The following is a 15,257-nucleotide window of genomic DNA, read 5'->3' as shown; positions in this document are numbered from 1 at the left end:
TAATTTTTTTGTTCAAGTTCAATTCGAATCAAAATCGGATTCGAGTTCAGTTTGAAAAATTCGAATATGTTTACGATCGAAAATAAATATTTGACATGGTGTTAGAAACTAATTTATTTTAAAGATATTTTTATATTATGATATGATAAAATAAGAAGACTCATTTTTTTTATGAGCCTATATTGATAAGAGGGTTTTTTTAAAAAATATTATAAATTAATTAAAGCGTTGTAAAAATATGGCAAGTTTGGAGGGTTTGTAAAAGTATTACAATCCGGGACTTACTGTCCTGGATTCAGAATTTTTTATTATTTTTTAAATAATATAAAAAGAAAGTGAGTGTGGCACGGATTCTAAGAATCCGTGTCCAATCCGTGTCTCCGGATTTACATTTTTTTAAAAAAAAAAGTTAGATCGGCGACGGGTTTTGAAAAACCGTCGCTAGTGGCGACGGTTTAATCAAACGCCGTTTCTGTTTGCGACGGTTTAAACAAAAACCGTCGCTAACGTAGAATCCGTGGCAGACGTTCCCGGATTCTAAATCCGTGAATTTTTAATTCCCGCGACTACTTCCAGTATTTAAATGCGGTGCCCTCCTCCTCATTTCGCATCGAAGTCGAACAAGCCACAGAAGCAATTCTTTGTTTCGAATACGAATCTTCAACTTTTCCATTTATTAACGTAAGTCTTCGACATTTTTCAGAATAATTAGAGGTAACGATATTTTTTGTTGTTAATAATATTTATTATTGTTCGATCGTTGTATCAATTTTAAGTAATATCAATAAGTATAATATTAATTGTATTATTACAATTATAATACTGTGATTTAGAAATTTTGGAATAATAATAACTACACTTAATTTAGTTACGATAATTATATTTAAGTGATATAATATATATCACATAAATTAAATATATTATATTTAATTTATGTGATATATATTATATCTACAATATTGACGATTAAACTTAATTTTATGACATTAATTATGTTTACGTGATATAATCTTATATATACGATATTCACGTTAATTACAATAATTAAATTTAATTTACGTGAAATTTAATAGCAATTCTTATATTACGTGATATAATATTACAATAATCACACTAATTATATTTGAAATTATTTTATTTACGTGAATTTTAAGCATTAGTGGACTAATTATTTACGTGAATTGCTAATAATATTTAAATGTCAATTATTTATTTGTTAATTATATTTAATGGTTAAGTATTTAATTGTTAAGGAATTTATGATATTTAAATGTGCAGATTTTAAAGTCACCTCCTTTCACGAAAAGAATAGGACGTCATTTTATAATAATCAAAAGGTATATTTGAGAAATTAGGGTTTTTATGGTTTGTCCATTTCAATTTACAGAAAGAAATTATTATTAAAAAAAATCTCGTGGTGGTCTGTATCATTATATAACAAAAATTTTATATATAGTAAAATAATTTTGAAAAATATAAATTTATCTTGTAAATTTGTCATTTGTTTCTGTTTAATATGTTTTTTTTACTCTTTTTATTTTTTTATACTCTTAGTTGTTAAAATTTTTAATATAAGAAATTAATATATTTGAAAATTCTACTTACACATGTTTGAAAATCTAAATTTTTAATATAAGTCATAACAATTTTTTATTATTATAAAAACAAACATTGGTATTACTAAATATAAATTTTAATTATATTGATTTAACAATATATATTTTAATAATAATAATAATAATCTTGTAAATGATTCTTGAAATTTTATCTAATATAAAATATACTTTTTTAATATATATACGAGAAACGCATAATTAAATTTTGTTATGATTGTATACATTATGTCATAGTTTTTGGTGCAGACATGGATACTGTGAGAGCCTTACTGTACGTAGGTGGCTATGTCATTATTGAAGATGGTAGGGTTGGATATAGTATCCCCGCGACAAGGCCCATTAAAATCTCTCGGTCTACTACATTTTCTCAATTGGTGAATTATGTGCATCGCAAGTTGGAGATCGACCCATCAAAATTCTGCATCAGGATGTCAACGAAATATTGTTATAGCTCGTCGGCTCGTTACATTGAAGAGCATGTCTATATCACAGATGATGATAGTCTACAATTTATGTTTGAGTTGCCGACACTGGATTGCATGTACTTGTATGTTGATTCATCGCCAGTGTTACAGAACGTAAGTGATTACGATTTTGATGCAGTCATGCCAGTAATAACGCAAGGTTTGGGAACAATAGGTTTGAATGAAGCGGGACCTTCTATGTATCACGTCGATGAACAGTCAGCTCATACATACTCTGGGATCGACACTGGTCCTTGGGATCACCATATCACGGCTCACACTGAAGAAGATTATGCATGGGGGATGAATACAAGACGAGAATGGGATTTTACTTCAGGGGATTGGGATCATCATATCACGGGTCTATCAGGAGTTGATGTCGCATGGGGTTCTACTAGAACAGGCCAATTGGAATTAAATTCATGGGCTGATGAGGATAATACCACAAATGTTAGACATTTTGATAATTCTACTGTGGATGCAAATATTCCAACCCCAATTACAGAATACATGCCTGAGCAAGATGATTTATTTGGGGACAGTTCGCATCATGTCAGGAATAGCGATGATGATTTGTATGCTACATCAAGTGACGGAGAAGATGATCATCATGTTGAAAATGCAAATGAAGGGACATTGACGCGTGTGTTAATGTCTGGAGCAACAGTGACAGAGAACATTCCTATTGCACCTGAGCAACATTTACGTGATATTCCCCAATTTTTCAATGAAGTCTACGACGAACAAATTCCAGATTCATTTGGTATTCCTTCTGCATCTCGAACAAACTTTTACAATCCTGAAAGGCCAAAGCTCGGTGTCAAAATGGTATTTAAGAGCAAAAACGATTTAATATCTTCAGTGAAGGATTTTTCAGTTCGGGTTTTGAGACGTGAATATATCGTTGTCCAAAGTTCTCCGACAATTTGGAAGGTCAAATGCAAGAACTGGTCCGAAGGTGGCAATTGTGGGTGGGGACTTCGAGCATCGTTCAAAAAAAGTTTAGGCTACTTCATGATCACGAAATATGGTGATGATCACACATGCATGTCTACCCAAGTCGGTATAGATCACCACAACCTTGACGTAAACATGATAGCCAGTACACTTTTGGGAATCGTGCGTTGTGATCCTGCATACGAAATCAAATATGTGCGAGAAAGTATTAAAGAAAAATATGGGTATGATATATCGTATGATAAGGCATGGCAGGGTTTGAAACGCGCGGTGGAGGTAGTCTATGGCACATGGGAAAGCTCTGTAACTTTGCTTCCTAAATATATGGGAGCTTTGTCGAAGTACAATCCAGGAACTGTTGTAGAATGGAAGCATCTTCGACCTAATGACCATCCACATAAAGTCTTGAACTTTGTGTTTTGGGCATTCAGACCATGTATAGATGGTTTTCGACATTGTCGCAACGTAATCAGTGTAGACGGTACCCATATGTACACCAAATATAAACACAAACTACTCATTGCAGTAACATTGGATGCCAATAACCAGATTTTGCCGTTAGCCTTTGCGCTTGTTGATGAAGAAAATTACGAGTCTTGGCATTGGTTCCTCGGTAATGTTGCACGACATGTTACCAGAGGGTGTAGTGGTGTGTGCCTTATATCTGATAGACATGCGGGTATAACAAGTGCAGTTCAAAATCTCCCTGACTTCAAGCCTCCTCGTGGTGTTCATCGTTTCTGTTTGAGGCATGTTCGCTCTAATTTCAACAGCAAGTTCAAAAACATTCATTTAAAAGACTTATGTTGGGAAGCAGGGGTACAACACCAAGTAGCAAAATTTAATGCGACAATGGAGGCAATTAGGACAAAGAATGCAGCAGCTTTCACGTATTTGTCAAACATTCAAAAAGAAAAATGGCCATTGGCTCATGATGGTGGATGGAGACGAGGGATAATGACGACGAACATGTCTGAGTGTACTAATGGTGTGTTGAAAGGGGTGCGACGTCTTCCAATAACTGCAATAGTGGAGATGACCTTACAGCGTTGCGTACACTATTTCATTCAACGGCGAGCGCGAAGTGATAAGATGTTGGAAAAAAATCAACCATGGACCGACTATGCATACTCTAAATTTGATATTTGGTCAAAAAAGTCAATTGAACATCGAGTAGTAAAATTTGACCAAAGGGATAAAACAGCATCCGTCGCGACAGGAGGAAGACCGGGTCGTCAACATCACGTACAAGCTGTGAACATTTCTACGCGTGAATGCACTTGTGGTAAATTCACAATTTTTGGAATTCCTTGTTCACATGTTATATGTGCAGCGAAATGGTTTGGTTTGAATCCCGCACAACTTGTACAACCATGGTTTACATTGAGCGAATACGTGAAAACATACGATGGAAGATTCTACCCTATTCATGATGAACAATATTGGGATGAACTACATTCCAATTACAACACAATGGTGTTCGTCGACAAAGGAGGCAGGCTGGTAGAGATCGCACGACACGCATAAAAAACGAGATGGATCAGCCATCAACGAGAGAGAGACAACGTGGGAGGTAAAATATATACAATTACGTATTGTACCTTATTTTTAAACCATAACATGTGAAGATATTAATGTAATTACAAATTTTTGTTTATTAATAATTCTTGTTCATTACAGGTAGGTGGAGTTGAGAAGATCGACTTATGGTGACAAATAATTATGTTTGTGACGTATATTTTACAATTTAATATTTAATTGTTATGACAATTCCGTGTTGTATTGTTATGAAAAATTTTTAATATGTAGTTTGTTGACTTATTTGATTTCATTTAGCAATTACACTTATGTTCTTTCATTACTATAAATTTATTCATAAAAGAATATTAAATCACAATCAATACATTCCACAAATATAAAAAGTCAATAATACAAAAATTGTATACGAATGTTGAAAAAATATGTTGCAGCAACAACTTGTAATTAAAATAAAAAAAAACTGAAAAACAAATTTGAAGATCCGTATTCGAAACAAAGAATTGCTCCTGTGGCTTGTTCGACTTCGATGCGAAATGAGGAGGAGGGCACCGCATTTAAATACTGGAAGTAGTCACGGGAATTAAAATGTCACGGATTTAGTAAGTTAGCGACGGTTTTTGTGTAAACCGTCGCAAATAGCAACGGCGTTTGATTAAACCGTCGCCACTAGCGACAGTTTTTAAAAACCCGTCGCCGATCTATTTTTTTTTTTTTAAAAAAATGAAAATCCGGAGACACGGATTGGACACGGCTTCTTAGAATCCGTGCCACACTCACTTTCTTTTTATTTTATTTTTTTTCAAAAAAAAAAATAATAAAAAATTCTGAATCCGGGACAGTAAGTCCCGGATTGTAATACTTTTACAAATCCTCCAAACTTGCCATATTTTTACAACGCTTTAATTAATTTATAATATTTTTTTAAAAAAACCTTGATAAGAGTAGCATGGCGTAAAGCAACAATTTTTCTGACACGTATGTAGGCCATTTAACCCACACTTGTGTGTGTGCCACATTGATCCACCGGCAACCCATTGGCAATATAGTCTCTGTTCTATTTCAATATTAATATTAAAGTCGGGTACGTAACCAAATACTTTTCCCATTTAAACAGACAATGTGAAATTCGCATTAATTGTGACCCTGACCAGAGTATCCATTTTTTGATACTCATAAAGTTTGAGTCACGTGTGCTGAGCGATGATTCATGATAATTTATTTATAAATTATGGTTGAACGAATGATTATGATTTATCTTTTCAAGACACGTGTAGTATTTCGGGTAGATAAAGACATTATTCCCTTGGATAACACGAACAAAATCCCATTTTCTCGGATGTATGAGCAAAATAAAATCGTTTTGTCTCATTTGCAACTTTTTTTTTATATAAAATTTTGAAGGGGTCATGTTTTATAGAAGACTTGCTTGTTTCATAAATTAAGCAATTAACAACTTAATATTTTATGGGTAATTTTTTTTTTTTTTAAATAATGTATTTGAATAATTTAATTTAATAATATTACAGAGTAAAAGGGAATATTCGAATAGGCAGATTGGTGTTTAAAGCAAAAAAGGAATCGCCGTCATCAAAATACACACACAGTCAGTCACACACAACAATTCCAGCAAGTAATGCTCAGTGAACTCTGCGTGCGCCCCAGGCATTGGCAGCTGACGTCACTCTCCTTATCATACGCCCACGGCTCGGCGTATGATAGGACTCCTGCGCAGCCGTTTCCCGATCGGATAGACCACTCGATCAACACCCACCCCCACCGCTGTGGCGCCTCTTCGGTATGGCATGCGATCATCCCTTCTGTATGGAGGCAGAGGAGGCGGAGAACGGCGGCATTCGATGGGTACGAGAACGAGGCTCTGAGGAGGTGCGAGGGGTCGTGGAACGTCGCGTGGGACGCTAGGCCTGCGAGGTGGCTCCACCATCCAGACTTGGTCTGGCTCATTTTCGGTGTCTGCACGGGCTTAGCCACGCCCCTGCCAGATTCGACCGCAGATTCAGATTCAATCGCTGACTTTGATGATGATGTAGTGGTTTCTGATACACCTGAATGCGGGCGTTCTAATTACAGGGTCACAGGTGAAATTGTACTTGTCTCAACTTTTAATGGTAAATTGTTTTCAAAGGTTTTATAAGTAAATGTGAAGTGACGTTAATGTTTTGTATTGCACAATATACTTTTCTATCGATTGTGGAAATGAGGATTTGTAAAGAGCTGCTGTGGTATTGGTAGCGTGGGGTAGTATTTATGCTCTGATTGGTTTAAGGCTCCCAAGGAGTATTTATGGTTTGAGTGTCAATCAATTTCCATATACGCTTCACATTGGAATTGTTTGATTACAGCAGTGTCTGATTTAAAAAGGTGGTTTCGAATCTATAAAAAGTAGTAGTTTTTTGGTAATCGCACCTCATGGACTATTCTTTTAGACGAATTCTCGTATCAGTTCAGTATTGTTGATGATGCAGTTAGTGTCCATGCTAGAGTAAGATTTACGGACCCCAAACCAGTATTAGATTGTAATGATCATTCCTTTAAGATGATTCTCAAGTCGTGTTTATGTCTTAATCATTAGTATGGACATTTGATTGATAAAAAAATTATAAAAATGTGTAGGAGTGGCGGCTGATGGGAGGTGTTTGTTTAGAGCAATTGCACACATGTCATGCTTGATAGATGGAGAAAATATTCCTGATGAAAATCGTCAAACGGAGCTTGCTGATGAATTAAGAGCACAAGTACTGAATCTATCTTTTCCAATTTTTCATAATTCCTTTTTAAAAAAAAATCGGAATTACTCGCTTCTTGGTGCAATTATTTTCTTAATCCAGAATTATATGAGAATTTACAGGTTGTTGAAGAGCTGTTAAAGAGAAGAAAAGAAGTACAGTGGTGATTTTTTTACTTTAAGATATGTTTTATTCACATTTACATTGACAATTTGGTTTAGTAGATACATGTTTATTTGCTTTATTACTGGTACAGGTTCATCGAAGAAGATTTTGATGTGTATGTAAAAAGAATTCAGCAGCCTTATGTGTGGGGTGGAGAACCCGAGTTGCTCATGTCTTCACATGTGCTTAGGTAGTTGAAAAAAATCTTAGTTCTAATTTGTTTTTCGTTCTGCTAGTTTTTGTTTCTGAAATTTCGCAATGAATTTTATTTATTTGTTTGTTGTGCCTTTTGGGCATGAGTGCTTTTATTTCAAGCAAATCAGGGTGACCGAATTTTTCTGTGTATAAAGCATTGCGATTTTTTGGGATTTCCCCTCGCCTTGTTCCGTACTTGAATGCAGCAAGTTGGTACGTTTCCCTTGTAAAATTATATGGTGGGATTATATTCATATATAATCAAGATTCAAGAGGAGATATGCATGATGATCCTGGTTCTAAATAGCTTTGCAGCCTTGATATTTTAGGGAACGAAAAAGTTTTCTTCACGAAATACAAAAAGGTTCACACAAATTCTACGAGTTTGTGGATATCTCTTTCATTTTGAGTTTCATTCCCAATTTGATTTACTTGGCCTTTTAAATGTGTGAATTCGAGCACAGTAGAATATGTGTATGACATGTTCATACTCAATTGTGATACGTTTTTACACATGTCATGGCATTTTAAGTGAAATCTGTCATAACAATTATTGATTATTTATGATGACTTTATATGTTAACTCTAGTCATCAAGAGGGCAAGACATGCTAAGGCTCGAGGATGCCTTGCCCCTTGGTCAGTCGCATGGTATATGTCTTAGCATTTGAAAACTTAAATGTTTGGTAAACAGATGAAAGTTCAATGAAACATAAAATATATTATCATGTAGAGACTGAGACCATGAACAGCATGCTTCTTCAAGCGTTTAAGCTATGCTTCCAACTAACTTGCCTTTTCTGCTTTTAACTATGCATTCCCCACGCCTCTAGGTTGATTTGCTGTTATAATCAGTCAAACTTTTCGGATTACAGGAAGCCCATTTCAGTCTTCATGGCAGAGAAAAGCACCGGTGACTTGATCAAAATTGCAGATTACGGTGAACAATATAAGAAAGATGAAGAAAATCCCATTAATGTTTTGTTTCATGGCTATGGTCATTATGATATATTGGAGGCCTTATCCGTTTCAAGACCAAAAGAGGAGGCGTAGCACAGCTGTGCTAGGTACGTAAGCTTATTATTTTTTCCTTCGTATTTGAATTCCCGGGTATTGTTATTCTATGAATATGATGGTGTAGTAGTTGCAGATCATTTGCTGAGATTACGTTAGATGAAGCAATAGGCTAGTTCAAATTTTTTGTAGAGTTAATTGCGATCAAATTGTAGTTTTCTTAAATAAGGCGCTGTTGTGAAGTACCGTACTTGTTAGTTAATGAGTTGGAGACTTGGAGCTGTATTGTTTCAGTCATTCTGTTGATTCAACCTACATGATATTTGGATGAAATGAATGGTAAGATGCTGAGTACTTTTCTGAAAAATATAAAATGTTTTTGGAGCTCGTTGTTTTATTTGTTACATCAGCTCTCTTTTTATCTGAAACGAGCTTATAAAATGTTAAAAATGATGATAAAAAGTTAATCGGTTCCTATAAAATTAGAAATTTTTAGATAATGAAAATACGCAAGTTTCATTATCAGCGAGACGGTATGAAATAATTTCCTACTTGATTTGCAGGACTGAGAAAGCTATAATGCTTTGAAGTAATTTGTAACTGTGAATTTACAAGGAGATGTGTCCAAACTGGTTCATTGAAATTTTATAAGCGAAGACATAATCACTGTCAATTTTGATTCCAGCTCTCTTCTATGACCTGATAAATAAATACTGTCACTTTGTGCTGCCCGATAACATTCATCACCACTGCACCTTTTAGCCCACGAATCTTTAAGAACATCAAAACTTAAGTCTTTTGTAGCCTGACATAAATGACATAAATATAGAGTAAGGTCGAAAGCTGATATCAGGTTGTGATAACCCAATTCGTTGTTCCTCGACGCACAATGAATCTGTTATGGATCCGAGTTTGGAGGTAGTTTATTTGTGTATAATCATCGGTGAGAACACAAATTCGGGCTTCCCTGAAGGCAAAGATTGGGAGATGACTTGCCAACATAAAGACCAAAAATAAGAGAGCTTTGGCTAAAGAGTTTCCTATTGTGTATAGGAAAATTAATTCTTGTAAATAATTGGAGATGTGGGTTGTCATTAATCATTTTTATAGAGTTGGAATTCGGTCAAACGTAACGACGATCCGAAAGTAAATATGTGTTTTAAAAAAAGTGATATACAACAGGATGTGACTAAAGTATCTATCAAAAAAACAGTTAGGCAAGTATTCATGACACCAGAGCTAGCCGTGCGTAGGGCTGATTTGGACTCAAACCGATACCAACTCGTGGTCAACGGGCTGGTTAACTGGGTCAATGGGTTTGACTCGGAACGGTGATGGGAACTGTCCAAAGGCGGTCCGGCAAGTTGACTGCTTAAAATTTATTTGTCCGATCTTTCTTCTATAAATACCTGTCATCTCTTTCATTTTTCACACACACAATTTTCTCTCAATATTTAGTTTTCAATTCTTTCTTGATTATTGAAATCTCAAGTTTTGATTATTGATTTATTTACAATTGTTGATTTGTTTTCATAATTACTTAAATTTCATATTTATACAAATGATCGGAGCCAGATCAAGTCGTAGGGGTGGCAAGGAAAGAGAAAGGACATCATGTCACCCGAGTTCGAGAATCGCAATTTTCCTTCGTTCAATGTCGACGAGTATGATCTTTATTTTTCCGATGATGAATATAAAAAAAAGAACAAGATGCTCAACAAATACATCATCATCAATGTCAAGAAAGTTTGAACAATCCGACGGTATCTAAAAGTAAAACTCGAGCGGTGCCTTGTCCGGCATCTGATATCACATTTCGAAAAAGTGACGCTTCTCTCCGTTGATTTACAAATCAAATGAAAATATTGTTAAAAAAATTATAAATTTCAACAAGAAGGTGATTATGGAACTTTATCGCGACGTGTCGAGAAAAATAGTTTGGTGAAAATTGTTATTTATAGTTTTCAAACTCAAATTCCGATATTCCCTTCTCAATCGGATAACAAATCTCAACTTGTAAAAAATTTCGAAATTAAATTTATTTTTTGCGTGGTTGAACAACTTTTTTTAGTTTTATTAATAAATCATTTTTTGAAAATTGGTTTTCTACAAATACAAATCCTTCTATTAGACGTATCACATGAAATACATTCAAACACACTTAAAAAATTAATTGTTGAACAAAAAAATTAAGTAAAAAATTTTCTAGTTTAAATAATAAAATTTATTTTTGTTCGAATTGAAGTGATCATTGACAATGTTGTTCATATATGGTTATTACATTTCATCAACAGTGTAGGTATTATTATTACAAAATAAATTGTATGAATCCCAAATAGTTTGCACGAGACGTTTTTTGGATATATATATTTATTATGTATTTTTTTTTATCAACATGTTCAAACTCGTGATATTCTTATTTTCGAATCAATGGAACATATGCAAGAGTATTTATGAAATTTAAAAAAATTTAATGATGTTAATGAACAATTATCCGATATTTATTATCTTACTTTTAATTTAGTTCTAACATATTGTTGCTATATTGCATGTTTTTTTAGTGAACATATTAGACCTAGTGATGCTTTAGTTCAATGTATGTATATATGTCATGTAAGCAAAAAGGAAAAAAAATATTTTTATGTACTTTTGTTTTAGTTCCTAGTATGTTTTAAATTTGACGGTTTACAAGAAATGTTAACATTATTTAGACCATGTCAAAAAAATAAAAGAAAAAAAAACATTATTTAGACCCGAGTACGGAAACGATTTTATGTGAAGAGAGTGTTTTTTCATTGAGATATATATTCTTTAAAAAATATTTGATAGAATTTTATAAGTACAGACCATTTTTTATTAATTTATATTTTTTATTATTTAAATATTTATTAACGAACAATAATTTTTTTTTGAAAAAATAAGGGCATAACGGGACTCGAACGAGGTGGTTAACCAAGCTCGGACCTAGACTCGGACAGCCAAGTTCATGACCCAGACCGTAACCGACCACATAACCGACCACAAACAGACTGGTTAAGCCTGACTCGGAACCAAACCGAACCTAATGTGGCGAGGTCTACATGACATATAACACAAAATATGCTATAGAAATAGTTGGAATTTACAAAAATATCTCAGTGATTATCTAAAAGTACCAATATTATCATAAGATTAAAATGTAATAATAATACCTACACCGTTGATGATAATTTTAAGAATTTGATTCTGAATTTGATTTACGACCTGTATGTGTTGCTTTTTCTTCGTAAAACAATTAATTTTTGGAGTTGACTAACGATTCTAACGTGAAACCAACTTAATTTTTGAGAGACAAAAAATCAATTACCAGGAATTTATTTATTTTTTTATGTAAAACGATGCAATATTTGTTGGATATTTTTAAATATGAAAAGGGCTATTTTTTAACAGTAAAACGTAATGACAAAAACTTAAGTGAGACGATATCTATGAAAAAGTATTACTTGATATTCAAAGATCTTTTATTTTTCTTGATATTGAACTCTTATTTGGGTTATCCATGAAAAATAATATTTTTTATGTTAAGAATATTATTTTTTATTGTGAACATCGGTAGGATTGACTCATCTCACAGATAAAAATCGTAAGACCGTCTTACAAGAGACCTAATCAAACGTAATTCAAAGTGAGATAATAAAAGTGCATTCCAAAGTTGCTATCTAAATTTCACAATACTCAAGGAATATATATTAATATTTTTAAACATAATTATATTTTTTCCTAAATATGATAAATTTAAATATAATTATACATTAATGAATACAATGAGAAGAAATATTAAAATGAAAGGGATCATTGTCTCAAAATTTATAATACAGACACGAATAGATTTTTATAGGTACAACTACAAGGATGTATCAGGTAGCTGAACAAGAAAAAACTTTTGAGCTTGGGATCGGTGGGGGAGGGGTGAATATATTTATGAAAAAAACTTATGTGAGACGGTTTCACAGTCGTATTTTTTGAGATAGATCTTTTTTGGGTTATCCATGAAAAAATATGCTAAGAGTATTACTTTTTAGACAAAAACTTATATGAGACGGTCTCACGGTCGTATTTTGTGAGACGAGTCTCTTATTTAGGTCATCCATGAAAAAATATTATTTTTTATACTAAGAGTATTAATTTTTAATTGTGAATATCAGTATGGTTGACCCGTCTCACAGAGAGACCTACTCTACTTTTTATTATGAACATCGGTAGGGTTGACCCGTCTCACAGATAAAGATTCGTGAGACCGTCTCACAGATAAAGATTCGTGAGACCGTCTCACGAGAGACCTATTCTATACTTATTTATTTAGAATGGATAACTACTTTAGGCTTGAACCTAAAACATGGTTGATCTCGAGCCTTCGTCCTTACCAAATGGATAAACTACTTTAGGAACCTAAAATATCATTGATCTTGAGCTTTCGTCCTTACCATTAGATCAAATGGATCCTTCGTAATTCCAAGACTTTTTATTTTATATTCTGATTAGTTTTTTTAAAAATCAGAAACTCTGATTTTTGTAATTATTTTTGTGGTTCTAATTTTTATATAATTAATTGAATTAAAATAATTAAAGTGTTATTTATTGTTATTATGTATTAACATAGTTAAATTTTTACATGATTATTTTTTAAGAAAAAACTATTTTCATCCCTCAATTAATAGAGTTCATGGATCCAAGCTCATGATACTTCAGATGAGATCGTTTTACGGATTATTTTTGTGAGACATGTTTTTTACCCGACTTGATCTATAAAAAACATTACTTTTTATATAAAAAGAACTTTTAACTCATTATATGAACATGATCGACCTATCTGACGATTATAAAATCGTTAGATCATCTCATAAGAGACATACTACTAATTACAGCTAGATACGTCAGACACGTGATTTGTGTGCACAAAATAATTTATAATTTATTGTACATAGTCTACTTCCTATAAATGGTTTTTTTTAGCATCTTGTTATAAATGTTAAATGTTGTGTGAAGATGTATTTTTGGATTCTCATTTTTATTCCATTAAAAGCTATATAGTAAATTGTTTTATAAAAATTGTGGCGTTTTATTATGATTATTAGATGAGAAGTTATATAAATTAGGATAAATTTGAGAAAATTTATGTGCCTGTGAATTTGGGATAATATAGCTTTCTTCAAATGTCTAATTTCAAATAAAATGAAAACACTTCAAAATTAAATGAAAGGATGACGTCACAAAAACTTATGAGTATGAGGGGCTTATTTGTCAGGATATAAAAGAATATTATATACTAGTAACCGTGGCACACGCGTTGCGTGTGTCCTGAATACATGTGGCTAATATATAAAATATTCATGATATTACAACATAATGACGTCACAACATAAAGAAGAGAGTTTATTTTTCACGGTGGCTAGTTTGGAGAAGAAATAATATTATTTTTCATGTGAGCAGTTTCCTTATGACGGTGAATATAATATTATTTGTTAAGAAAAAATATAATATAAAAAATGAGAAAGGGTAAAAGAGGAAAGAAAGTTGGTGTCCTCATAGAGCGGTTATTATTAGGGGCTTAACTATAATAAAATAGTAAATAGTGAATATAAAAAATTTAAAAGGGATAAAACATGGAAAGAAAGATGGTGTCCTCATAGAGCCGTTATTATTAGGGGCCTCATACTTAATATAATAGTATAGATAAACATGCATATATATTGCTCAATTTTTATTATAGATAACAATGGATCGGGTTAAAACACAGTCTTATGTTAAACATGTCCCGTTTGTTAGGGAGTTAAAATCCGGTCAAACGAGTTTCGAGAGGGGGGCGGGTCCGATTCAACCTAATGACGGGTCCGGTAGGGGTCTCGAGTTTGGGTGAATCCACCCCGAACATGGCCCGTGTGTGTGTGTGTGTGTATATATATATATATATATATGATATTGTACTAGATATGATATATTATTCTAAATTTATATATTATGTGTGCATATATATTTATACATAATAATTTATTTAAGTTTTTTAAATTAAATGTATAGCGGGTCCATGAGTCGAATCTAGGTTAGACGTGTCGGGTCGGGTTTTGAGGTGTGGCTAGGCAGGTCTAAAAAGAACTTGGACAAGTTCAAGTTCTAATTTTCCTTGGCGGACCGGGTTTCGGTTTTGACTAAACCTACCATGTTCTCGTCACTAATTCTTACACGACACCTAGAATTTTTAATAAATTGAAATGGGAGAGGATAAATTCTTTAAAAAAAATAAATTATCTCGTACTTTTACAGTATTAGCTTGTATTATAAATCATAATCTATTAATATTTCATAAAACAAAAGGGCGACATAGTAATGACTTTTGGTATGGTATTTTATAAGAAGGTCCAAAAATCACCCTATCCAATCAATTAAAAATCAGATCAAACATGTAATGTAGTAATTTCAATTTATTTTCATATAATTTTCCCACTATTTCACCAATAACGTTGTCATATTTTAAATTGTTTGAGATTGATTTCTTATTTTTTAAATAATTAACAACTTTTACATATA

General features: G+C 32.9%; 2 protein-coding genes across 2 annotated transcripts; both read left to right on the top strand.

The window, feature by feature from the left end:
- Positions 1-1,209: 1,209 nt before the first annotated feature.
- LOC140806632 (uncharacterized) lies at positions 1,210-4,564 on the top strand. Its single transcript, XM_073163187.1, has 2 exons — positions 1,210-1,337; positions 1,863-4,564. Exon 2 carries the CDS (start codon positions 1,865-1,867, stop codon positions 4,562-4,564), a length of 2,700 nt encoding a protein of 899 aa, XP_073019288.1. The 5' UTR covers positions 1,210-1,337; positions 1,863-1,864.
- A 1,583-nt stretch (positions 4,565-6,147) lies between these two features.
- On the top strand, positions 6,148-9,081 carry LOC140808126 (uncharacterized). The gene is made up of 5 exons (XM_073165150.1): positions 6,148-6,672; positions 7,208-7,329; positions 7,443-7,483; positions 7,577-7,675; positions 8,555-9,081. The coding sequence occupies exons 1-5, from the start codon at positions 6,210-6,212 to the stop codon at positions 8,730-8,732; spliced, it is 903 nt and encodes a 300-aa protein (XP_073021251.1). The 5' UTR covers positions 6,148-6,209; the 3' UTR covers positions 8,733-9,081.
- Positions 9,082-15,257: the final 6,176 nt, after the last annotated feature.

The sequence above is a fragment of the Primulina eburnea genome, chromosome 12, assembly GCF_022965805.1.
Source record: "Primulina eburnea isolate SZY01 chromosome 12, ASM2296580v1, whole genome shotgun sequence".
NCBI lineage: Eukaryota > Viridiplantae > Streptophyta > Magnoliopsida > Lamiales > Gesneriaceae > Primulina > Primulina eburnea.
Note: the sequence above shows the minus strand (reverse complement) of the source record. Positions and strands in the feature narration are given on the sequence as shown.